Source organism: Tupaia chinensis, unplaced genomic scaffold, assembly GCF_000334495.1.
Source record: "Tupaia chinensis unplaced genomic scaffold, TupChi_1.0 Scaffold149672_1, whole genome shotgun sequence".
Taxonomy (NCBI): Eukaryota; Metazoa; Chordata; class Mammalia; order Scandentia; family Tupaiidae; genus Tupaia; species Tupaia belangeri.
Genome location: NW_006209517.1, coordinates 125,534 through 152,878, shown reverse-complemented (window position 1 = coordinate 152,878; position 27,345 = coordinate 125,534). Strand labels below are relative to the sequence as shown.

General features: G+C 40.1%; 1 protein-coding gene across 4 annotated transcripts in view; it reads right to left on the bottom strand.

The window, feature by feature from the left end:
* The window catches only part of KCNU1 (potassium calcium-activated channel subfamily U member 1), a 136,344-nt gene that overhangs the window by 63,141 nt on the left and 45,858 nt on the right, over positions 1-27,345 (bottom strand). For all 4 annotated transcript variants that reach the window (XM_006171499.2, XM_006171500.1, XM_006171501.2 and 1 more), the window contains exons 17-19: positions 25,690-25,779; positions 25,465-25,565; positions 11,670-11,787 (exon numbers count right to left, since the gene is read on the bottom strand). In XM_006171499.2, coding sequence (XP_006171561.1) covers positions 11,670-11,787; positions 25,465-25,565; positions 25,690-25,779 — 309 coding nt within the window. The remainder of the gene's footprint in view (positions 1-11,669; positions 11,788-25,464; positions 25,566-25,689; positions 25,780-27,345) is intronic.

Below are 27,345 nucleotides of genomic sequence, written 5' to 3'. Positions count from 1 at the left end.
CCCCCCACTCCTTTCAGAACGTATCCCGGCAGGTATAAAGATGCATAATGGAAATCAGTTACTTTAGGTAGGGTCTGGGTTGCTTGGTCAAGTAGGTGCTGAAAACTGTTCTTTTTTTTTTTGGAGAGGTTTTTGCTATAGGGTGCTTGCGCTCGCCAGACAGACAGAGAGATACATAGAGACAGAAAGCAAGAAATCAACCCCCAGGGGGGATGGCCACGCTGCAATCCCTTCTCCTCCGTTCTCCTCTTGGGAAAACACACGCACATGTCCCCGGCATGAGTTTTAAGCCACCAGGTCCGGGATGCGAACCATGGTTGACTACATGGGAGTCCAGCGACATAGCCATTATGCTAACTGCTGGTCCCCTGAGAACTATTCTTGAAAAGCTGAAAAGGTCCTCGTCTGGCCCTGTAAACCCTCTGCATTATCTTCCACCTCTGAGCTATGCCTCTTTACTGGTCTCTGTGCTGATTCATCAAAGGGCTTCTCAAAAGAATAAAATGAAAGTCAAGTGAGAAGAAAGGAAGTGCCCAAGGCATGGTCTTGGCATTCGAGAGCCTATGCTGCTGCGGGCATAGTTGACACCAGGGGCACCTGGGAACCCCCAAGATAGTCAAGCTTCCCCCAAGCTGGGCAAAACCCAGGCGTCAGGCTTGGATGAATGAAACTAAATGGAAGATTTCAGTTAAGCAAAGCTAATCTGCGCAAAAATATCTTTGCATGAAACATTATCTTATGAACTAGAAATCTTAATGTACTCCTTACTTATAATATGCATATGTGAAGGTCTCCATCATAATGCTTGCATTCAGTAGTTAAATCAAAGCTGAACTTTTTTTTGAGAGATTGTTATGGAGTGCATGCACTTGCCAGAGAGACAGAGACAGAGACAGAAAGTGAGAAATCACCCCAAGGGAATGGTCATGCCACGATTCCTTCTCCTCCATTTTCCTCTTGGGATTTTGGACATGCATGCACATGTGCCTGGTGTGAGTTTTAAGCCACCATGTCCAGGACTTGAACCGTGATCAACTACGTGGGTGTCCAGTGACATAAACATTACGCCATCTGCTGGTTCCCCAAAAGTTGAACATATTTATGTTGGAAGACCATTGGCACAGTTTTCAGTTACGACGTCATATCATGACATTATGACACTCTCTAGAATCAAAGTCTGTAAACCTTTCCAGTTCCCATTTTGGCTCTTCTAGATCTTCATGTATACACATATGTATAACTGTGATGCATGTATGCATTGGTAGGTATAATGTATAAATTTATGAAGTAAATCATATGTGTGTCTATATAAACACATGTACACCAGGGATCTTCAAAAATCTTATGGAAAATGCATATTATGAAATAACTATACAACTATGCATGGGTTTTCAATTCCTTTTGCACCAAATTCCATTGAAATTTTTCATTTTTTTATGAAAATTTTGGGAACCAGCTGTTAGCGCAATGGCTATGTCGCTGGACTCCCATGTAGTTGACCGCAGTTCACATCCTGGACCCGGTGGCTTAAAACTCACGCCGGGCACGTGTGCGTGCGTGCCCAAGAACCTGAGAGGAGAATGGAGGAGAAGGGATTGCAGTGTGACCATCCCCCCTGGGGGGTGATTTCTCGCTTTCTGTCTCTCTGTCTCTCTCTGTCTCTCTGGCGAGTGCATATGCCCTATAGCAAAAACCTCTCCCCCAAAAAAGAAAATTTTGAAGTCCTCTCATGTGTGCATGTGTGTGTTTGTGTGTATACAGGAAGTATGAATGATTTACTTTACTGATTGATTCTTTTTTAATAATTATTTAATTTTTATTTATTCATTCATTTAATTCAATTTGACCAGAGAGAGACATAGAAAGAGAGAGAGACAGAAAGTTAGAAAGCAAGCCACCAGTAAAAATTAAAAAAAAAAAAAAAAAAAAGCAAGCCACTAGGTCCAGGACTCAAACTGTGGTCAGCCATATGGGAGTATCCAGCACCTTAACCACTACGCTGCCTGCCGGCCCCACTGATTGATTCTTATATGGCAAGACCAAAAGCTTCCCCCAAAGGGCGGTTTGTCTGCAAAGCACATGAACTAGTAATTCTAAGATATATGCACTAACATTTTCTTCCATTATCTGAACTGAACATTTTAGAAGTATAAGACACAAAATGGCAGCTTCTTTCATGCTTGTAAATTGCTTTATGAGTTTTTTTCCTAAGTAGCTTTTTCCTCTTAGATAGGGAAGAGATATAGTAATACCTCCAGTCTTCACCAGGAAAGTGGGAAGCAGAGGGTAGCCGTGCAGGTGGGTAAGTAGGAACTGGGACTACCGGGGGACAGCGCTTCGTGACCCAGAGCCTCCAGGGTGTGGGAGAAGCCAACGCAGGGAACATGCATGCGGCAGTGGCCTGCCCAGGGGAGGCCAACAGTGGTGCTTGTGCTTCTGACACCCACGAAGGTCACGTCACTCTGCTGGCCTTGTTTGAGGGCAGAGCTGTGCTCCGACTATGATGCTAAGAGTGGGAGAAACTTCAGGCTTAAAGAAGAGAGTGTGGGGTTAGTTCTCCCCTTTACTAAGGACTGTCCCCCTGAATTCCAGCTGAGAATCTGCTCATTCAGAGGGTGAAACAGATAGGCGTTTTAAAGCACACTTGATTTCCGCGTGGTTTAAGGAACATGACTACTGCTTACCGAGAGGCGGGCTTGTAAATAAAAAAGAATGGTAGCTGCTTGGCTTTTCCCGGGGCTTGGAGAACAAAGGAGGTTTCCAGGGAGCCAGGTTATTTAGTTTACGTCCTAACACTATCTGCAGCAATATTTCAGAGTGAAATAAGTAAAATATCTGTTCCTTTTCATTTGGCAGCAGCAAAGATCTCAGAGAAAAAAATAAATAAGAAATATGTAATCCCTACGGTGTAATCCCAGGGTACGGAAACACACTTCTCTTAAATACCTCCCTCTGGCATAATTGACTTTTCATGTGCATTTTAATAATGATATTTCAGCAGGTTGCAAGAGGCTTTTTTTTTTTTAATTTTTCTTCTTCTGTTGTTGTTGTAAATCATGGTTTGGGGAAAAAAGTGTTATAAATCTAATTACATTTTCACTTATATTAACAAGTCAGCACAATCTTCCAGCATGTTTACTGAGCAATTCCAATATTTACAGCTGACCTAATTGGTTGGAGGGTGGAAGCAAGAACGGTACTTTACTGTCCCGACAGCGGCATGTGCCGAAGACAGCTGCGAAGTTGTGCAGCAACTCTGCGACCCTGAAGTTTTGTCTGCCTTGGGCATCACTGTCACCAGCCGGGGGGCAGCCAGCAGGCAGGGAGGGGAAGGCGAACAGGAGATAGGGAGCTGGTTTATGGTATCTTTCCTTACCTCTCTTGGTAATTAATTTGGGGGACTGTGAGACACTCAAAGCTTACTTGTTCTTGGTAGGTTTACGAAAAAATAGTTATAAATACTTGCATTAAAATCCAGTAACACATTGGGCAAACATCTCTTGTATATGATGTCAAGTTGAAGAGGATAGTTACAATCCTGACCATGACTTCCACTATCAGAGCTGGCCTGGTTTTTAGGGATCAAGCGTGGTTCTAGGATAGGCTAGGAATCATTGTTATTATTATTTTAGTTAATTTGTTTGTTTATTGAGAGAGAGAGAGAGAGAGAGCACCCCTGACAGGGTCCTGATGCCACGGTCTATCCCCAGATCAGGGGCACATGTATGCCTGCATACTCAAGGAGGCCTCTACCCTTAAACCTGGCCCCTTCCCATTGGGAGTGCCTCATGGGACATCATGCTTTATCACGTGCCCCTGAGAATTCTTCTATTCTCACGTCCTTCGAGAAGAGGTGATCGTTCTTAGCAGGCAAAGAACATCTTACTTCTTGGGGAGATGGGCCCTGGGCTTATCTCTCTCATCACTAGCAGTGAGTTCTGCATCAGTGCTGCCACCTCTCACCCCTGTCTATCTCCTACTCATGTTATTGGTATTAGCACAAATGCAGAATGTTAACACAACTTTGGCAGAAGGCTGCTTGGAGGACAATCCATCCATAACTCAATTGTTCTGTGGCACAATCCTGTCTTCTGAGCAGGGCAGTGATGGCCACTAACACCAGCTGAATGCTCACTCTGTGCTGGACATTCATCAAAAAGTCTTCTACTTGGTTTTCATGGGACTGTTTGTCACAGAGAGGGACCAGAGTCACAGAGCAGTGAGTCACTCATTCATGGCCATGGAGCTGAGTTCCAACCCTGGGTCTACTTCTAGAGACCCTCCCTAGCATAGGGCTGAGTGGCCTTCTCCTCAATCACTTTTTCTGCATCCTAATTACAACACACCACAGTGTGCCGTAAGCTTCCAGATGCAGTCTTGGATGGACACAGGAAACGCTTGTCTTCTAGAAACACACCTTCGCTTCGGATTGAGACCTAACTAAAGTCACCTAGTTAGTGCCTTGTCCCTCAGCGAAGGTCCTTGGCCCAGGAAGAACAAAAAGCTGCCCCCGGAAGGGCTGATGTGCTTTATTTCTGTTTTTGCACAGTAGCGATTGATGGGACAGTGAGTTGCTGGGGACCGTGAGCCCCTGAGAGAGTAGGGGTGAGGCTGCATGCAGAGGGCAAAGCACACAGAGGGGAGCCGTGGCTGTGTGTACTGCACAGCTTTTCCTGGAAACAATTCAAGTCATGGCCCTCATCCTTGAATAGTTTTGCTTAAAAACAGTGAGTAGTCTTCCCATAATATGCACTTGGTCTTACCCAGTTGATCTTTTACAGATGACCCTACATAGATAAGGTCTCATCTCTGCTTTTGAGGAGATTATTGTTGAGATGAAGAATGAACACGGGCAAATACTAATGACCGAATGCAAATAAATCCAGACAGTCGGTAAATGATCAGTCATTCCATCGTAACTTTTATTCCCATGTTCTGAGGGCTGCTTCCTGTCTTACCACCCAGCCAAATCAATGGGAACTTCTACAGCCACAGTTCCTGGCAGAATCTGACTTCATTTTTCTTAAGACCTGTCCATAGATTCACAAAGAGTTCTAACCAGAACCTTTGTCTCTCTTTTATTACAGCCTGTTACGAAGCAAGAGTGATAGAAGAAAGATGTGAATTTTCTACAGTGCTGCTTTGATGCTTATGTGAACCCTGAAGCTATTTTGTCTATTTTTAAGCAATGGTAATAAAATCTTGCTTGTTAATCTAAAGAATTAATTTATTCAAAACATATTTGATGAATTACTTCTATATGTATGGTAATTTGCTAGGGTTGTGGCACACTGCTTTTCAGAAATCTGATTTTTGCCTATAGGTACAATACAAGAACTACAAAGAGATATTTAGAGTGCTTAAAGGAAAGTACCTACTCATTCTTTCCAAATTATTTTTTTCTGCTTCAGAATGCATGCACTCACCAAAGAGGGACAGAGAGGCAGAGAGAGGGAGAGGAGAAACACCCTGCATGAGAAATGGCCACACTGCAACCCTGTCTCCTTATCTCCCTCCTCTGGGGATTTTGGGCATGCATACACATGCACCTGGTGTGTTTCTCTAGCTGCTGGGTTCAAGACTCGAATGCACGGTTAGCCATGGGGATCTGGCTGCCTTAACCAGCAGGCCGTACAACTAACCCTTTCTGAATTTTTCTTCTATTTCCTGCTACCCTAATTCTTTTATCTACCTTAGAATTCAGACTTACTGTGATTAAAAATATCATGTTATCTTACCCTCATCCCATTCCTATAACTACATAGGAGAAACTTCACCATATCACTTTCCTCGGTCTTGGTATTGAGACTTAATGAAGATACTCAGTAAGTGTCAGGGCAGACACACATCCTTGGCTAGTGTTTCCCATACCCTTATCAATTACAATGAGAACAGCATCTTAGAGGTCTGGAACATCAGGAGGAAAACCATGGGCCTAGGTCACAGGTGCCATCTGGACTCTTGGTGAAAGGTGATTCTGGAAGATGCTCTGCCGTCTGTGTAGCATTAAGTCAGTGAAAGTGGCTTTCTCGAACGTGACCAGAAATGCTGCAGTAAGACCATCCTCAAGAAGCATAGACATGTGAGTAAAGCATCCAAGCATATTTTGATTAACTTCTTTGGGCTCACATTATAGTCAAATAGAAATGTCTTTGCTTGTCTAAAGAAAAAGTAGTTTAAAAAGTTTAATATGGAAAAAAAAGGAGAAAAGAACTGCTCAGATAATTGCATATGATTGGTGTCTGCAGACAGCTCAGATATGACACAGAGAAGAGTCATTTACAGGGACTGCTGTCCAGTCCTCTGTCCCTTGGTGGGAACTGAGTGCTTGCCCTCTGTAGGAGTTCAGGAATCATAGAGGCTGAAAGGCGGTGCTTCCCTTGCCTGGCTTCTCTGGGGCACTGAACTTGATGAGATGTGTGGAACTGAGAGTGAAACGGGGCAAGGGCTGGCTTCCTTGCCTGAGAGCACAGTAAGTATGAGGTAGAGGGGGCTAGAGGACATGACAGTGAGAGGTCACAGGGACAGATATCTTGGGAGGCATGCCTGGGCACAAATGATGCAGGGTTGACAATGGGCAACCTGGAGGGGGACAGCTTCTCCCAAACGCTGGTCAGAGCTGTGGTTACTAACAAGCCTGGCAGAAGCTATCCTGACGGTCCTTTTGGATGGATTGCAATTTGTTCAGAAACTAAGGACTGGAAAGTACTGGAACAGTCAAAGAAGGAGCTGGCATTGCCATTGAACAGGGTTCTGGAGAAAGAATGGCTAAGCACAGGCAGACTTGAGGATGCGGTGCCTGTCCCACTGGGATCCTTGTCACTGCAGGCCTGTACTGAAAACCCTGCTGATGTGCTCCACTGGGCTGATGGCCTGAGATGCAGTAGCAGACAGTGAGGAAATCTCGGAGGTCTGGAACTATGTACCCGTCCTCTAAATGTGCAAGAAAATATTGAAAAGGATAGAAATCTGGGAGCCAGGGAGAGGGTGGCAGAGTGGGATGGGGGAATGGGACTGCAATAACATGAACATTTTTACCATGTCCTGGTAAGTAGGATGTAAATGCTTTATCTTATTGCATTTGATCCTCACAACATCTCAACTGTCTGACTCTAATAGGCTAAAAGGCTAAAAGGCTAAAAAGGATTGTGAGCTACTTGAGCTTATGAACATCTATTAAATATATATAATATATACACACACACATATTATATATATATATTAATTGCCAGAGGGTATATGCACTCACCAGAGACAGAGATGAAGAAAGGGAGATGGAGAAAGCACCCTTCAGGGAGGTATGGTCACGCTGCAGTCTTGTCCTCCATTTCTCCATCTTGTTGGGACTGGGGAAGGCACGGACAAGGCATGCTTTTTAAGCTGCCAGTGCAAAGATGCAAACTGTGCAGTTGGCCATGTGAGATCCAGTTCCCTTAACCACTAGGCTGCAGGACAGGCCCTGGGTGTCTCCTTTTCAAAGAAAACTGTATGATTCAGTACGGAGATGGCAGAGCTGCCCCGAGCTCACTCCAAGGGTGGCAATAGTAAGGAAGTGGAAGCTGGGACAGAGGGGCTCTAGGAGTGAACAAGATGCATTTCTATTGATCATAAAATTGTACATAGGTGCAACTTTATCTCTCTGTAAAGGAGGAGGAAATACTGACCTCTTATAGTACATGGTCCCTTGATTGAAGGACACAGAATTCAAGTGACTAAAGATAGAGTCCGTTTATTATTTATCCACTAAGTGTATATTTAACTACCACTTATTAAGAGTCTTTTGTGTGCTAGTCTGAGAGATCAACTGCTATTTACAGCATTGCTTATTCTATGGGAAAGGAAGACACCAGGGATACAGTGAAATACTGGGCTATAACTTGTCTACAAGTCAGGGCTGCCTGTAGAGCCTTAAGTACTAGAGAAAGACGGTAGTTTCCAGACTTACTGGAAAACCCACTGGAGGCCTGAAGCTTACATCTTTAAAAGCATTGAGCCCATTGTCAGCACAACTATAAACAACACGAGGCTGTTTTTACTATGTGAATGTAATACTATTAACACACCATAACGGGGTCAGGCATCACACATCTGACATTTTTCCAAGAATGTTTATTTGTCTCTATTAAACTTTCTGATCTACTGTACAATACCACTCCTCATTACTGAGGACTTATGTTTGCCAATTGGCCAGCTAGAGTTATTTTTGCCCTGCAAAAAAACCAATAACATATGACAACAAAACAAGTCTTTTCTATGGTATAAATAGGAGTAGAAGCTATCTTTGACCCATTACCACCAGACTTCAATGAACTAACTTAACCAACTCTGCTGATGAACTATCACAGGGATTATCACCCTCAAATGGTACTAGTCTACTCAAGTATAAACCACCATCTAAGAGCTTCAGTGGTGTGGCCCTGATCAATTTGTTTTGAAAGCTCTGTAGAGTTTATGAGAACATAGCTTGCTTTTGAATTAAGAGGTCAAGTGATTTCACCATCAGTTTTAGAGATGATCCAGGCAGGTTACCAGCACTACCTCTGGCCCTCTCTGGGGGCTTCTCAAGAATATTCAGGGAAACCCCAACCAGAGGTAGGGCTGGTGAGCCAGGTCTGTGGGTGGACCAGGCGATGTGGGCCAAGCATTTTCTCTTCAAATGCCACCAGGGGAATAAAGACCATAGGAAAAATAGCAATAAGTTAAATCATTACTATTTTGTTTACAGTTGTGCTAAAGAATAATGGGTAAAATAAGCAAAAGTGAGTGGCTAAAATTGCACTGAAGGACTTTCCATGGCCTGCCAACCCTTTGTTATTACAGAGAAGAGCTGAGAAAGAATAAGCGAGAGCACAAACGTGACTGAAGAACATTATGTGGTATCACAGCGTCTTCATGTCCTCAAACCGATGCTCAAATGGGAGTCATGCTTCTGAAATAACTTTGCATTAACGTAAACATAACGTACATGCATATATGCACAGGCATGCACAAAGGTGCATGTACACACGTACCCACACACACACACACACGTGGATGCACATAGTCAATATACCAAGGGTAACAGCATGTTCTTGAGGAATTCAAGGTATTTCTTATTCTCCTTCTAGTCTGTCTGGATAGTTGGTACATGAAAGGGGCTGCATTTCCCCCCACGCCTTCCTGGTCCACTCACACTGCTCATAGGAAATGAGGTTCTTGCTGTCTCCCACCTTTCTAAATCCCACCTCGCACCGAAAACTTTCTGAAGCACTCCATCCAGCTTTCGTGGACTTCTTCCTGCTCTAATTTTCTGCCAGAACCATCACAGATCTTGAAAAAATGCTGCTTTATTGGACCTCCAATCTATTTTATATGAATTCATTTTGTTCATCTGCCCAGGTTGCTGACCCTCTAATTATTTAAAATCAGCTAAGCAGATCACCCTCTACCTTTAACCCGTTTTCTGGTTGGTGGGGGGTTTTAGTGTACTAGCATGCTGCAGGGAGACACTGTCTATATCTACGAAGCATTATACACGCTGCCTGCTTCGTACACAGATAGAAACTCTATAAGCACTTATTTACTCACACCGTTAGGGAAATAAAATCTGCAAGTTCCAGAGATAGTCTGTAGCTGTTTCCTTGTCTGCATCCCTGAAATTCCCTGGTGAATCTCCTTCAATGAGTTCTGAGTCCTTTCCTACAGGTCACCTCCCTAAGTTTTATAAAAATCTGAAAACAGAAGTCTAGGAATGGCAGAAACTATAATTTCCAGGGTATTTACATTCCCTTTACAAAGTATATTGGGACCAGCAGTTAGTGTAATGGCTATGTCGCTGGACTTCCATGTAGTCGACTGCGGTTCGAGTCCCAGACCCGGTGGCTTAAACTCATGCTGGTCACGTGTGCGTGAGTGCCCAAGATCCCAAGAGGAGAATGGAGGAGAAGGGATTGAGGTGTGGCCATCCCTCCTGGGAGGTGATTTCTCACTTTCTGTTTCTCTGTCTCTCTCTGTCTTTCTGGCAAGCACATGTGCCCTATAGCAAAAACCTCTCCAAAAAAAAAAAAAAAAAAAAAAAAGACAAAGTATACCCAGGAATTGGGGACATCTTTGAGGTCTCAGACATATGACCTGCTATTATCACCTTGGGAGGGAGAACAGCAAAAACTGCATGAGCCAGACCCACCAACCCAGAATCCTCAGTTAAACAGAAACATGATTCTTCATGTGTTCAAAGAAAGAAATTTCAAAACCAAGACGAGTTAAGGATTCATTTCAAAATTCACATTCTTGGAAGGCCTATACTGATTACATGTTCAACACAATTTCACAAACCATTCTGGATACAAAAATTGATCATTGCAATAATAAGGAACATTGAACAAATATTTACTAGCAGTCAAGGTTCAAACAAATGGAGTTTTGTTTATTCATTTGTTTTTGTAGCTTTTTTTTACCAAAATCTTCTCATGTACCCCATCCCTAGTCTTTGGCAACCATGGTTCTCTTCTGTGATTCTATGGGTTTGACTGTTTTAGGTTCCATGTATGAGTGAGATCGTGCTGTGTTTCTCTTTCTATGCCTGACTTCGAGCTCATTTATGTTGCTAAAAATGGCAGAGTTTCCTTTTGAAAAAGAATGCATGGTATTCCTCTGTGTCTGTGTGTCTGTGTATATTACACTTTCTTTACCAATCCACCTTTTGATGGACACTTAGGTTGTTTCTGTCTTGGCCATAGTGAAAATGATGCAGTGAATGGGGGAGTGCAGAGATTGGTTTCATTTCCTTTGGATAAATACACAGAAGCATGACTGCTGTGTCATATGGCAGTTCTATTTTAATTTTTTGAGGAGCCTCATTCCTGTTTTCCATAATGGCTGTATCAGCAGACTGATTTAAATAATAGTCATTTTACATAATTAGTGTGAGGGTTTTCATTCTGTATGCTATGTTTAAAATAAGTACCTAATTTCATTCAATCATTACAAAAAATCTACAAAGTATCTATACTTTATGTAATGCCAGAGCATAATGGCTATGCTCTACTGATGATGCAATATTTACCTTAGACGATCATAACCCTGGGTCATTGATGATCTTCCTATCATACTATAGCTACTAAACTAAAATGCTACCAACATAAGGCAGTTATTTTCATTCAAATTTTGAGGAATAGGACTTTTAGACTGACCTTCTGTTTATTAATATTTAAAGTCAACTGATCAGATCACCCTCTATCTTTAACCCCATTTTCTGGTTAATGGGGGATTTAATGTACTAAAGTGCTGTAGGGAGAAGAGACAGGGAAGGAAGAACTCACTGACCCTGCTTGGTGGGTACTAAAATTTAAGCAATCCCATCATCAATTTATTGGACATAGTGGATAGATTAATAATAGAAAAACCACCGGCGAGTACTGAAACTTGGCCCTGGCTTGAAAGGGGGTTTGACAGAAAACTGGGTTAGTAACTTCCAGTTATTATGAGTGGAGATGAACTGAGCCATGTTGGGAGGAGGAGTATTTGCTTGGCTTAACGCTATGGGGGGAGAGATGAACTCATTCTGAAGAGGAACAATTCCACTAGTCAGTATAGGAGCTCATACAACATATGTCCTGGTTTAAATCATGTTTTATTGCTCAGTGATTCTCAGGATATCATAGGGGGTTGATGTTTTCTGAAGCTCTTACCTGGTGTTTAAGGTCAAGGTGCTAGTCTTGTTTTCCATCTCCACTGGGAAAATGTTCCGCTTTACTGTTCTAGATTTGAAGTGCTTAATGGTGTTCTTCAAGATCCTCACTGATGACCCTGTAATAGCATAGTGACCTTAGTGAGTTGACAAGCTGGCTCTTCACAAGGGACTTTTGGACCATACCTGTTGACTGAGACATTTTTGGGCCATTGACAAGGGAGAGGTGAGGGTTCCTTAACGACAGACTAGTTCTAAAGGGATGAATTATGAAAAACGTTTTGATTTTCTTTTACACAATTAGTGTGAGGGTTTTCATTCTGTATGCTATACTTCCTAATGAGTCGCTACTGCACTCTTCTCATCGGTCACCCATCTCATCTCGAGAGCACAGCACCCGAAAAGCTTTCCTGCAACAAGCAGAGTCTAGAGCCATCTTAAAACTCTAAGAAAGCTTTCTATACAAATCTCATCTCTTTTCTGCAAATACTGTTCAGGTTGCAGCTCATTCTCTTCAGACATCACTGCCTGATACCTTGTTTTCTCTTTGAGACTCCCTTTATTACTAATTTTGACCTTTGAAGACTTGATCTTACAGGGAAATGTTTGGAAACTATTGTGAATTTCCAAGTCTGGAAAGAACACAAAAGCAAGTAATTTTCTCTTCTGCAAGATGACTATTATACCATGACTTTGAAGAGTGATTATGAGGATAAATGGAAATTTTTTTTGAAATGAATAGATTAAATGAACAACATGATGCTGCTTTAAGATAGAGAAAAGTAACAGGTGAGCCATTAATTCTTCTTGCATCCATTTGATGGCACTTAAGTCTTATCTTGGAACCCAGATTCAACCCAGGAATCCTTTTTAACATTCTAGGCTAGGCAATTATCGTCAGTAAATAAGAATTGACACTTGGTATTGTGATAAAAGTCACATTCAACTGTAGACTCAGAGATAGTGTGAGAAGAGGGTGGGAAAGGGCAGAAGGTCAGACACAGGGGTAAAATACATATATATATATATATAAAGCTAGAAATGGAAAATTATTGTTGATACCATACATGATTAAGCCATGCAGTACATGGGAAACTATACTTTGTATGCTGTGTTGATGATTAGGGGATGAATGTAAATTAATTAATTAAAAAATGTTTCAGGAGGAAAAAAACATTACTAACAAAAAAAAGTCACATTCTACACAGTGCTTTGATACTTAAATGCTTTTTGTTTACTGTTCAAAGATCCTGTTTTATCTGCTTTTCTGATCCTGGCTCCCCAATGATCAGGGATAGGGAGGCTGTCTGAGCAGACATTATCCAGGAAATGAACAGAGACAAAGGGTGGTCATCACTGCACCTCCTCTTCCCTGCACACCCACATGAGAAAAAGACATGACCTTTTCTTCTGGTCTCAACTTAAGCAGCATCTCTGTCTTTAGACTAGTCAGAACGGGGAGCTCATATGTGAGAAGACTTTAAACCCACCTACCACCTCATTTTGAATAATGCCAGACAGAAAGAGCCACAAAAGATGCTGGTATTCATCTTCTTTTGATGTAATTTTTTTCTGAATCATTTTAATCCATAAAAAATACCAACTGAGTCAAAACACACTCTAGAAGCAGAAGGACATCCTTTGGATATGTGATTTGTCGGCTTAAGTGGGAAGTAACTGCATTGCACAGGTGTGTGAAGGGCCAGATTTGGAATAAGATTACTCCTTACCTGTAATCCTCAGAAGCCTTTGCTTACACATGGAGGCTTGGCTTGACGGGGTTTGCAAGTTGACTGATATTTCCTCATTTTGTGGTTACCATTTGCCTGGGGGAAATGACTTAGGAGGGGAACATCTGAGGTAAAATCAGAGTGAGGACGAGTTGTGTGCCAACTGTCCATCTTTAGAGACTTGCTGGTTTAGTGCCCATAATTGAAACTGAGCTATGGAATGCAGAAGACAACACGCCCTGACTGGTTTAGGGACAAACAAACTTTTGGAAGTCTCAGCTTTTCTCAAAGCCTCACTCTCTAGCCGGTAACAGTTGCCTGCTAGAAAAAAGACAGTTGGAGGAAGGGTAAGTAGATAGAGAGGCGAGTGCTTTATGTTAATCTCCCCAAATTTCTCCTGAAGCTTTACATCTTCCCATGTGTCATTCTTAATAAACTTCCTCTGAAAACATAGTAATGATTTTTGTAAAACCATTTTGGAAGATTACATAATTATGGAAGAATGGATGTAGGGATGGAAAAAAGTGGCCTGTCTGGAAACTGGTGAAGTTTTGTCTGAATATTGATTGCCTGAAGGTCAAGGCTGAAGTGGCTCAATGACCTTCCAATTCATTTCAACCAAATTCTATAATTCTAGTGACCTTCAAAAAGGACATCTGAAAGTGTGTGCTCTGATAGTTCACAAGACTGGGCAGGTGAAGAAGCTGCAGTCTGCTGTTGCTTTTCCCCCCAGGCTCAATGCTAGTGCAAATATTTTTGGGGAAAATGGATGATTAAATAGGGAGACAAAGTCCCTTTCTCAAAGTGGTAGATAAGCAACTGAAGTTTCTTTGATTTCATTCTGAGATAGCTTGATAATTTTCTTTATTTATATTTTTGTCTATTTATAGCTGATGGCATGTAAGTAATTATTATTATTATTATTTTATATTCTAGGCAAGGAAAATTGGAATGGGCTTTTGCCTAACACTCCCGCTATATTGCTAAGGTCTTGCCAGTGCTTACCATGACCTTCCTATGGATACTATAAAGGAGATCTCGGACCCCAAAACGACAAGACATCTGAGACCTGGGAATGACTGAAATAAACGAAAGTCCTTTTACACACGACCATCATTTTGTTTATCTTTCACTTTCAAGAAGTGATTATTTTTGAAACAACAGATAAGCATTTTCTTCTCACACACACATGATAGCACCTCATGTGAAGACATGCCTTATATATAGTTTCTGTAAGGATAGCAATAATTCCACTTTTTTTCTATCTCCCTCAAGAAATTGTGTTCTGGTTTACATTAGACAAAATAATGCTTATATAATTTAGGTTACCTTAAATCTGCTTCAATTTACTAGATAGCTAAATAGGTTATTGCAATAATTTGTAAAATTTAGTACTTTGTCAATCTTTGTGACACACCTGAGATATGTTTTCATATATTCTGGGCAGTGGATCCAGCTGAGGCCTTGTCTTGCAAATGTGGGGAGAACATTCGCCAACCTATTGATTATAGTATGTATATATCTGTTTATGATCAAAACGTCAATAAGACTGCAATAGCTATGGCAAGTGCATGGATTGGCTTGAAGAGAGACTGGAACCAGGTAAGAAGCCATCACAGTCACTGGATGGGAAGGGATCCCTAGCTGAGTGGGGTGGGTGCTAAGAAAGCCATGGCCAACTAGGACTGGAAGAGTAAGGACACTGGCACAAACATAGGAGTAAGAGAGACAAGGGACTTAAAGCATGTGGCAAAATGGAATTAATGTATGAGTTAATTTTGGGGCAAACAAGTTCTAAAATTCATACATTTGTTTTTTCCTTTTTGCCATACAACAAATGCACTCTCCAGAGAGAGTCAGAGAAAGACAGAGAGGAGCAAAGTTATAAATCATCCCTCCCATCCTTTTCTTCCATTGTCCTCTCAGGACTTTGGGCATGCACATACATGCACATGCACCCAGCATGATTTTCATGACACCAGGTCCAGGATTTGACCCACAGTTGACCATGTGAGAATCCAACGCCTTAACCACCATGCCACCTGCTGGCCCCATAAATTATTTTCTATAATATGCATTCTCTATGAAGTTATTGAAGACCTGTCATTTGTGTATGATCTTTGTGGACTTGTAATCAAGTCATTTCTCTTTTTACTGAAATTTTGGGAACATGTAGTAACTGAACTCTTTCTTACAAAAGAAAAAAAGTCATTCAGGGGCATCTTCTACTCTGTCACCTGTCTAAGGCCCCTGGGACAGAAGCATGGACAACAGCTAGCCTTTACTCTGCTCAAGTAGCCAAGCTGGGGAGGTGAACTGAACTTGTAGATCATTAGGGTAGTTACATTAAACCTTCTGGCTTGGAATTCTCCTCCCTAAGGAACATTGTGGCCAGGGTAACTTTTCTTAACAGGGTCAATTATTAGTCTTGGATGTTTATGGGAAAAAGTGGTCTAAGATCAAACCTAAAGAAAATCATAAAGTGGGATCAATCCATGTTTGGACCACCTATGCAGATTCTCATCACTTGTTTTCTGCCCCTAACTCCTTGCATGCCCTCTTCCCAATTTGTTTTGTAATCTTGCTTTCCTTTAGGTGTGGTTCCATCTAAGCATTTAAGTGAGGACTCGAAAGCAGCTCCCTGTGAGTGAAGCCAGGGGAATGTGGGCACCATGTGCCCAAGGGCTATCTTCACATGGCCCACTCTCCACGCCATCATAGATTATCACGTGCTTGCTCTTTGCAGCCCTGGCTGAGGTTAGCTAGGATAAAGTCATAGATGTTACACACTCGGATGGTGAGTAGCAGGCAGTAAACTGTATAGCTGGGTTTGGGAAAGTTCCTGATAACTGGTCTAATTCCATTATGCAGAGGGCAAGAAAACTCCAACTTGGAAGACTGGCCTTGCTGATGCTTATACTCTGAACCCCCAAACCATCAATGAGCAGTTCAAACACGTATACTTTACTAGAGCTTCTCTTCTAATTCCTGTTTCATCTGTAGCTCATCATGAGCAAAGAAATAATGAGATTTTAAAAATATATATGTTGCCATGGATAAAATGATATGCAGGCCTTACTATTTGCCAGGCGCTAGTCTTAATTTTATATATATATACACAGCAGTGCTGCTCTGGAATGTTAGATTAAAAACTTCAGCAGAGAACTACTGATATGGTTCGAGTTTGGTAAAGGAGATGTTCCTAAAGGAAGAAGGATTCAAAATCGTGGTCTTTCAGAATTGAAGGCCTGTAGAGATGATGAAGACTTCCCCTTTTGGAAATGACTGTGACACTGAGATCCTGAAAGGCTACACGCCTCTCCTAAACCACAGCTAACCAGGGAAATAGCTGTGGTCATGACTCAAGCCTTCTGAATTCTCCTCGAGTAAATTGAGAGGAAGAAAATGGTGGGACCAAGGAGACTTAGTCGTCTCAATGAAGAGATGATTATTTGAAGGGAGCAGACTGAGAATATCCTCCGTCAGGCTCCAAACCCCTGAAATAGTCGACCTAAATTTACATGAATCCAAAGTCAATAGATTTTCTACTTTGACATTTATTGAAAGTTCCTAGGCCTTTTTAAGAAGCAAATTATTTGGGACAACTTTCATATTTTATAATGACTTTTGAACCTACAGGGCCAAGCAAACCCCCTTCTATTTTTATTTTTTCCAAGTGTTAAAGAAGAAAATTATTGAAATCGATTTATGTAGTTTTTTGTTTGTTTTTGTCTTCTTTTTTATCATTATATTTATATATTTTTGCTATAGGACATGTACACTTGCTGGAGAGACAGAGAGGAAGATAGAAAACTAGAAATCACCACCACAGGGGGGAGGCCACGCCTCAATCCCTTCTCCTCCATTCTTCTCTGGGGATTTTGGGCGTGCATGCATAAATGATGTCCTCTTTTGGCATACTTGGGTAGAGCTAGGTCTCCAGATTTAAATTCACACACCAGCCTGCTTCTGAGCTGCTGACCTGGGACCATGTCATGGTACTCTGCTGCCATCTTCTGGGATACAGGAGGCAACAACATTTGATTTATTCTTTGGCTCCGACTGGATTTCAGTACTGGACTAGAAAAGTTACTAGACTCCTACGTGGCATGGAGTGTGATAGGCCTGATGGTAGTGTGGATCAAGAATCAGTAAACAGCTGCATCCTGCAACAATGTGAATCTTTCTTAAGGCAATGATGAGTCTAAATTAAAGAAGAAACTATTCTATTGTGTGGGGAAGGAAAGATTCTGAGTATTACAACCACATTAAAGCTGAGATTAGATTGTATGTTGAAAGTGTATCTATTCCCTAGATGCTATAAAATGCATGTCATCACTTTTTTTTAAAAGGAATTATTTTATTTGACTTTATTTATTTGTTTGTTTGTTTATTTAACTTTGACCAGAGAATGATGCAAAGAGAGAAGAGAGATAGAAAGAGAGAAAGCATGCCCCCAGGTCCGGGACTCAGACTGCTGTTGGCCATGGGGGAGTCCAGTGACCTTGACCACCATGGCTCCTGCTGGCCCCTTTGTCATAGCATTTAATACAAAAATCTTTTCCTCTTTATAGTAGAACAACTTGCTGCTTTGAAGCATTTATTTATGGTAGGATCACATGTAAAAGTTAACAGAATAAAGGAATGATTATTCATTTATGTAAAGCATTAGTGTTTTGCAAAATGGCTGATGGCAGTGTATGTGTGTACGCGTAACTTATCTGTGAAAAGTTTGGTTTGCACACTGGGTTTACAGGGATATGAGTACCCCGTGAAACCACGCTCAATTTTCAAACTGTGTAATGATGTGTGTATATCATCCTTATCGATCCCTCTAATGAGCCTTTCCTCCTATTTAGTCAGCCTCAGTCACTGCCTTCAGAAAGATTAACATTGTCATAGAATGCAGAGTCACTGTTTAACATCTAAGTCCCCAACAGGACTTTGAAATCCATTTAATACATAATAGTCTTCAGACTCAAGTGTTCAATTGAAAAACCCTATAGACAATTGCTAGTTTCTTGCTTTACCTGGACTTGTCTGAGCTTTCAATAAGAAACTGGAAATTCGGGATAAAGATTGGTTGAGACAGAGCCCAGGGTTCTATGTGTGGAATAAGAAGTTCTGAAGACCCAAAACTTTTAAAATGAGGTGAAAATATTTATTTATACAATAGAGAAGGTGAATAAACTCCAAACAATAAATTCTAAGACATTCACACCTCTGGACACTTTATAATCAAACTCTTGAAACCCAAAGACAAAGAATCTTCAAAGCATTGAGAGGAAGGTGACTCATTGTGGTTCTCAGTAAAATTGAAAGAACTTTTCATAAAAAGAACCAAACCAAAACAAAAACAAAATCAAAACCAAAACATGGTGGCTGTAAAGAAGTGAAATGAAATACTTAAAGTGCTGAGTATGAAAGGATTGCCAACAAAGCATTTTAGGCTTAGCAAAACTATTTTTCAATAGCTAAGGATTCAGACATACTAAGATGAGCAAAACTTTATAGAAATTGTTGCTAGCAGACTAGCCTTGCAATAAAAAGTAATGGGAGTCCTGAAGGTTGAAATAAAAGGCTATTAGGCAGTAACTTAAATTCATACGAAGAAATAAAGAGCACTAGTAAAGGTATCTTTACATGGGAAAATACAAAAGAGAATATATTTTTTGTTTATTTTAAATCTTTTATCCTATCTGGTTGAAAATAGTGTATAAAGCAGCAATTATAGATCCACTCTGGTGGGCACATTTATATAAGGCTATAATTTGTGACAACAGCTTAAGGGGGGTATTAGAACTATGTAAGAACAAAGTTTTTATTTAGTTTGTAATTAGTTTGTGAAGCATGGAGAACAGTTAGGGATACTGAAGTTAGTGTGGGAAGAGGACAGGAAAAGGGGGAAAGAAATTAAGGAGGAAAAAAAGAGAAGAAAGAAATTCATGGGGCACAGATATGGATTATTATCTGTTGAGGGTAACGAGTTTAGTGCCCTAATCTGGACTGGTGGGATGGGGATTCATTTTGGGTAAATTAACTTTACAAGCTAAGTGATGTATAAGGATTTAATGAATAAAATAAATTTAAAAAATAATGAAAATAAAATTAGTTTGAGATGAATCAAAACTAGATTGTTATACCTTATGATGTTTATGGCAAACTATTGGCCACCACCAAGAAAATCACTGAAAAATATATACTAAAAGGAATGACAAAGCAATTAAAATGATGCACTAGAAAATACCTACCAGTCCCCAACAGGACTTTGAAATCCATTTAATACATAATAGTCTTCAGACTCAAGTGTTCAATTGAAAAACCCTATAGACAATTGCTAGTTTCTTGCTTTACCTGGACTTGTCTGAGCTTTCAATAAGAAACTGGAAATTCGGGATAAAGATTGGTTGAGACAGAGCCCAGGGTTCTATGTGTGGAATAAGAAGTTCTGAAGACCCAAAACTTTTAAAATGAGGTGAAAATATTTATTTATACAATAGAGAAGGTGAATAAACTCCAAACAATAAATTCTAAGACATTCACACCTCTGGACACTTTATAATCAAACTCTTGAAACCCAAAGACAAAGAATCTTCAAAGCATTGAGAGGAAGGTGACTCATTGTGGTTCTCAGTAAAATTGAAAGAACTTTTCATAAAAAGAACCAAACCAAAACAAAAACAAAATCAAAACCAAAACATGGTGGCTGTAAAGAAGTGAAATGAAATACTTAAAGTGCTGAGTATGAAAGGATTGCCAACAAAGCATTTTAGGCTTAGCAAAACTATTTTTCAATAGCTAAGGATTCAGACATACTAAGATGAGCAAAACTTTATAGAAATTGTTGCTAGCAGACTAGCCTTGCAATAAAAAGTAATGGGAGTCCTGAAGGTTGAAATAAAAGGCTATTAGGCAGTAACTTAAATTCATACGAAGAAATAAAGAGCACTAGTAAAGGTATCTTTACATGGGAAAATACAAAAGAGAATATATTTTTTGTTTATTTTAAATCTTTTATCCTATCTGGTTGAAAATAGTGTATAAAGCAGCAATTATAGATCCACTCTGGTGGGCACATTTATATAAGGCTATAATTTGTGACAACAGCTTAAGGGGGGTATTAGAACTATGTAAGAACAAAGTTTTTATTTAGTTTGTAATTAGTTTGTGAAGCATGGAGAACAGTTAGGGATACTGAAGTTAGTGTGGGAAGAGGACAGGAAAAGGGGGAAAGAAATTAAGGAGGAAAAAAAGAGAAGAAAGAAATTCATGGGGCACAGATATGGATTATTATCTGTTGAGGGTAACGAGTTTAGTGCCCTAATCTGGACTGGTGGGATGGGGATTCATTTTGGGTAAATTAACTTTACAAGCTAAGTGATGTATAAGGATTTAATGAATAAAATAAATTTAAAAAATAATGAAAATAAAATTAGTTTGAGATGAATCAAAACTAGATTGTTATACCTTATGATGTTTATGGCAAACTATTGGCCACCACCAAGAAAATCACTGAAAAATATATACTAAAAGGAATGACAAAGCAATTAAAATGATGCACTAGAAAATACCTACCTAATGCAAGAGAAGGATGCAATAAATGACTTAAAAAATAATGAAGAAATGACAAGTAGAAGACAAATAGCAAAAGAGCAAATATAAATACAATCTAGTGATTGCATTAAACATAAATGAATTACTTCTGTAAGTAACGATCAAATATTGGCAAACTGGGGAAAAAACCTTTATGATTCAACTTTATGATGTATACAAGATAAACCCTTTAAACACAAAGGCACCCAAAGTTGAAAGAAAAAGGATAAATAGAGAGTTCATGAGAGTGCTAACCCAAAGAGAACTTGTATATTAAGTTCACACAACATCCACTTTAAGGCAAAAATCGTATATGAAACAATGAAATCCTTTTATTGACAAAACAGATCACTCTACCAGAAAGATCTTTGATGTGGTCCCAACTTACAGGGCACAGAATCCTGGCAGCATACACCACTGTGACCAAGTCCTATTTTTGTTATTGTTAAAAAGAAAAGAAAAAAGAAAAGTCTCTGGCCCAATGTTTGAGGGACTCTGATCTCACATAGCGTATGGTTCGAATCTAAGCCTCAGTGGCTCGATAAGCATGACAGGTGCATATGTGTGTATGCCCTAAAACTCAACAGGATGGAGAAGTGACAAAAAAGAAAAAAAAAAAAAAACACACTACATTGGTGGGTTTTCTCTTTCTATTTTTTAAAATTTTTATTTTAAGAATTATTATATTTAACTTTATTTATTTATTTATTAAAATTTGACCAGAGAGGGATCAGAGAGAGACAGAAAGAGAAAGAAAGTGATAAAGCAACCTGCCAGGTCCAGGACTCAATCTGCAGTCGACCAAGTGGGAGTCCAGAGCCCTTAGCCACCATGCCACCTGCTGGCCCTGGTGGTTCTCTCCTTTACTCTCTCTTTCAAGGGCATGCCCCTTATGGCAATTAAAAAATATATAGAACTAAGAAATAAATAAATAAACAAAGAGATTTTACATTATAGCCAAGTGAGGTTTATCTCAAAAAACACATGGTTGTTTTAGCATCTGATAATCAATCAATGCAATATACCATTATCAATAGAGTTAAAGAAAAAAAACACATAATTATTTCAATGAACAGAAAAATATTGACAAAAATTAAAATACTTTATGAATAAAAGAACCTACAAAAAATCGGGAACCAGCAGTTAGTGTAATGGCTATATCGCTGGACTTCCACAAAGTCGACTGCGGTTCGCGTCCCGGATGCGGTGGCTTAAAACTCACGCCGGGCGCGTGTGCGTGTGTGCCCAAGATCCCGTGAGGAGAATGGAGGAGAAGGGATTGCGGCGCTACCATCCCCCCTAGGGGGTGATTTCTCGCTTTCTGTCTCTATGTCTCTCTCTGTCTGTCTGTCTGGCAAGCGCATGCACCCTATAGCAAAAACCTCTCAAAAAAAAAAAGAACCTACAAAAATCTAGGAATAAAGGAAAACATTCTCAGCTATGTAAAAGGATCTATGAAAGACCCCACCACTAATATTATACCTAATGGTGGAAGACAGAATGTTTTTCCCTGAGATCAGAAACAAATAGAGATGTAAGCTCTCACCACTTAGCCAACATTTTCACAGAGCTTCTTCCAAGACAATTAAGTAAGAAATGAAATGAAAAATACTTAGCAATTAAAAAGATAAACCAACGCTATTAGAGTGAATAAACTCATTCATTGATTCAAGGTTGAACAATACAAAATCAATATACAAAAAATCAATTTTGTTTCTATATACTAACAATGAACCATCTGAAAGTAAAACTGAGAAAGCAATTTTACTTACAATAGGATTAAAAATAATAAAACGGTAATCAAATAAGCAAAAGTAGTATAAAATCACTGATCCAAAAACTATAAAACCTTGTTGAAATAAATTAAAGACTGAAATAGATGAAAAATCTTATGTTCATAGATTAGAAGGCTTAATATAGTTAAGCAGCAATATTTTTCTTTCTTTTTTTTTAGTTTATATCCATATTATGCTTTTTTTTTAGTAGAGAGATTTTTGCTTTAGATTGAGAGAACAGAGAGAGAAAGCAGGAAATCACCCCTCAGGGGGTATTGGCCATGCCACAATCCCTTCTCCTTCATTCTCCTCTCAGGATTTTGGGCACAAATGCACATGCCTGGCATGAGTTTTAAACTTGTAAGTCCAGGACTTGAACCACAGTTGACTATTTGGGAGTCTAGAGAAGTAACCATTATACTATCTGCTGGTCCCTATATATGTTTATTTTTTAAAAGATGGACATATTTATGGGACCAGCAGTTAGTGTAATGGCTATGTCACTGGACTCCCATGTAGTTGACCGCGGTTCGCATCCCAGACCTGGTGGCTTAAACTCACACCGGGCACATGTGCATGCATGCCCAAGATCCCGAGAGGAGAATGGAGGAGAAGGAATTGTGGTGTGGCCATCCCCCCGGGGGGTGATTTCTCACTTTCTGTCTCTCTGTCTCTCTCTCTCTGTCTGTCTGGTGAGCGCATGTGCCCTATAGCAAAAACCTCTTCAAAAAAAAAAAAGAAAAAAAGAAAAGATGGACATAAATTTAGACATTGAGTCATACTGAATGCATTTGAATTTATGTTAAATGGCTAAAAATTAAAAATATTTGGCTGAAACTGAATAATATCACTATTACATAATGAACTTCTGGGACACAGAATAAATGTTTTTATCCAAAATTTAGCCACTACATAATGAACTTCTGGGACACAGAATAAATCAGGGTTTTTATCCAAAATTTAACCATAATTACAATTTTACTACAAAGTTTAGTAGCTTTGTAGTTTTAATTACTTTTTAAAAATTTGTATTTATCCACTGTATATCATTGCAACATACAAAATGGATTTTCTCACCCAGAATACACTGAATATTGGCCCAATCAAAGATATTACAATACCTATTATCTTCAACAGATAAATTTTCTACTTTGTGTTTCTTAACCATTTTACTTCTTTCTTTTTTCCCCTTGATTCCCTCCCTTTCGCCCTCTGCAATATATACCAAATGTCTGCACTCTAGGATGGAAACTGAAATGTTGGACAATATAAAGAAATGGAAAGCAACTTTTTTGTTTTTAATTTTCCTGATGGTATATGTGTTGGCCAGAGAGACAGAGAGAGGGAGAGAGAGTAATAAAACTCACTCCATGTGGATGATCACATGACAGTCCCTTTTCTTCCCTTTCAATCCTGTTGGGATTTTGGGCATGCGTGCCCATGTGCCCAGTGTGTTTCTCAAACTACTGGGTTCAGGTGTTGAGCTGTGCTACTGGTCATGTGGGATTCAGTCACCTTAACCACCACAGTTATGGCCCTACAGAAATATTTTCAAAATTGACCTATAGATTTAACACAATCACAGTCAAAAACTCCTTTGTCTTACTTGTGGACCTGGAGCACACAGAGTCTATGGTTCATGCGGAAACTCAGAAACCAAGAAACATCAAAATAATCCAGAAAATGAATAACGAAGTTGGAGGACTCATATTCCCTAGTGTCAAAATCTACTACAGAACCATAGTCATCAAGACAGTATGGTACTGGCACAAGGCTGAACACAAAAATGGACTAGAATTGGGATGCCAGACATTAGCCCACACACTTACAGCCAATTTTCTGGGGGGAAGGGTGCCAACACATTTCAAAGGGTGGCCCAAACTAGGAGAAATGGATTCCCTGGTCATCAATGCAGAGGTCACAGAAGGTGGTGGTTACAGATCAAAGGGACTGAGGAACCTGAAGAAGAGTAAATGAGGACTTGCAGTTCTACCAGGAAAACACAACACCTAAGTTTACTTCTGCATCTAACCAGCCAGAGAGAACCATCCCAGGCAGGACATTCAAATTTTGAATTGATTAGGTTTAAATTCTGGAACACCAGGGTCTTGAGTTTTAGACAAGGGACTAAGTTATCAAGAATGCTTGAGGTTAATTTTTCTTTTCCTGCTGTTGAGTAGGAAGAGTTGGTAAGACATTGAATTCAACTAGAGAAACATAGCTGCATTTCCTCATCACTGTGTCAGAAAGAGTAAATTCTCCACCACCCAATAAGGAAAGAGAATACTGAAGGAATGGCCACAAGGAGGCACCTGCTAGCCAACCACACAGTCAGATACAGGCAGAATTTTCCATCTGAAGTTGGAAAAGCCAGTGTGATAAAGTGTAAAAGTGAAAGCAAGGGACTGAAAGCCAGCGTGCCTGGAGCTGGGATGGGTGATACTGCTGAATGACTTCGGACAACATTACTGAGTCATTTTCCGAACTCATGTGCCTGGTGCAAGGGAGCTGAACTAATAACTAGTCAGATTTCTTTCAGTTCTAAGAGCCTGATTCTCAAGTCTTGTATGCCCAGGGAGAACTGTCTGTCGCTTCTTGGTCTACATCAAATAAGCATCGTCTTTGGCATCCTCTCCTCTTTCCTTGGCCAGAACCTTAGAAGCTGGGCTAAGGACAGGCAGACCTGACAGCTGGTTACCTGCGGAGTGCTGGCGGGTCTTGACTTTGCTGCAGCAGCACTTTTCAATGAGCTCAGGATTGTGCACGTTGTGGTGGCAGAGGTAGCAGTAGAAGGCGGCTCTGAATGATAAAAGCAGGTCAGAATGACTTACATGAGGCTTATGACCAAGCAGGCATGGCGCCTGCTCAGTCTGCCTCCCATTAAGATCTGTTTGCTTTAGTGATTTCTTCCAATAGTAATTACCTTCTTACTTCCTTTGGAGATTCAGCAATGAAGAACCCCAAGGTGTTCTTATGCAGCTTAACATGTGCAGGTGGATTTAGAATCAGACCACTGGAAACAGAAAATAAAAACATGGGAATTTTCCCCTCTGACTCTGGCAATATTTACTGTCTCATCCTGATATTACCAGTGGGTTCTCTACACTGCTGGGTCAAGAGGAGTCAGTCTCCTTTTGCTGCTAAACACAGGAGAAAATGTGAATTTGACTACACAGAATCGTTCACTTGATTGCTACTAACCATGCCGAAGTAAACCGAGGATCTGCTTGAGTGCTGAGCTGCACACACAGGCAGCTCAGGATCAGGTCCATCCTGCACTGTGCTGCAGACCAGAGATGGTCAAACAGCTCGGACACAGGAAGCCTCGCTGACTTCAGCTTTCAAATGCCAAGTAGGTCAAGCCCACGTGTGTCCAGAGCTACGGTCACATTAGCAGCACGGGCCCCTGACTGTTTTAAAATTAAGTTATATCTCATTAACCAGCTGGATTCAAAAGGATTTTATTTACCAGTATGGTTTTTGAAATCGTACATTTCTTAGAATTTAATTTTCATCTATCAATATTTTGATTACAAGATTTTTGAGAGCAAGAACGGCGTAAGTTGTTTCTATGTCTTTACTTGAACACACTGATTTTCTATTTTCTTATGGTTTATGTGTATGAAAATGCTGTGTTTTAAGTTTCTATCCATGTTGCTCTTTGAGTCAGTGTTTCACAATGACTTTCCAAATTTCCCCCGTTTTTCCATGTTTGTCTTTATTTCTCTTGATTCAGACCTCCAGTATGGGAAGGTGTTTCAACCCTGTAACTTCCCTTACTTTTGCCCATGATAAAAGTATTCCCTTCCTCCTTTAAAAATCACCTCTCTATCCACAGTGAGGAAAGGTCAAGTTTTAATTTTGGCAAATCTTATTCTGATGTCAGGGTAAAATCACCTCTCTATCCACAGTGAGGAAAGGGCAAGTTTTAATTTTGGCAGATCTTACTCTGATGTCAGGGCACTCCTAAGTGACTCATAAGCATTAAAGAGTTTTTATAAAATAGAAGGGCAGGGCCGGCGGGGGCACGGTGCTTGAGGTGCTGGATGCCCACATGGCTGACTGCCGTTCAAGTTCTGGACCAGCGGCTTGCTTTCGCACTTTCTCTCTCTTTGTGTATATGTGTGCATGTGTCTCTCTCTCTGGTCAAATTAAAATAATAATAAGTAATAAAATTAAATACATAATTAAAAAAAATAGAAGGACTTGCATGGCAAAAGCTCTTCAGTCTTAAGGCAAAAATCAAATGAGGCTGAATAACTCCTTAGGGAGATCTTTATTTTAGACATTAGATGACATTCTGAGTATTTACTGGCTACTATTAATGTGTGGAATTGCAAGTAATTCCAATGCATAGGCCAGGCTGCTGAAGACCAAGGGTATTATTAAAATTTGGCCAATCTGAATCCCAAACTGCCTGGCTGATGATCCTAAAGCTATCTTTTTTTTTTATCATCAATAATATTCCATTTCTACATTCATACAATGTATACATATATATATGTTTTTTATCCTAACTTTGTCCCTCTGCCCTTTCCCCCTCTCCCATTACCCTATCTCTGCTATATACAGTTGTCTT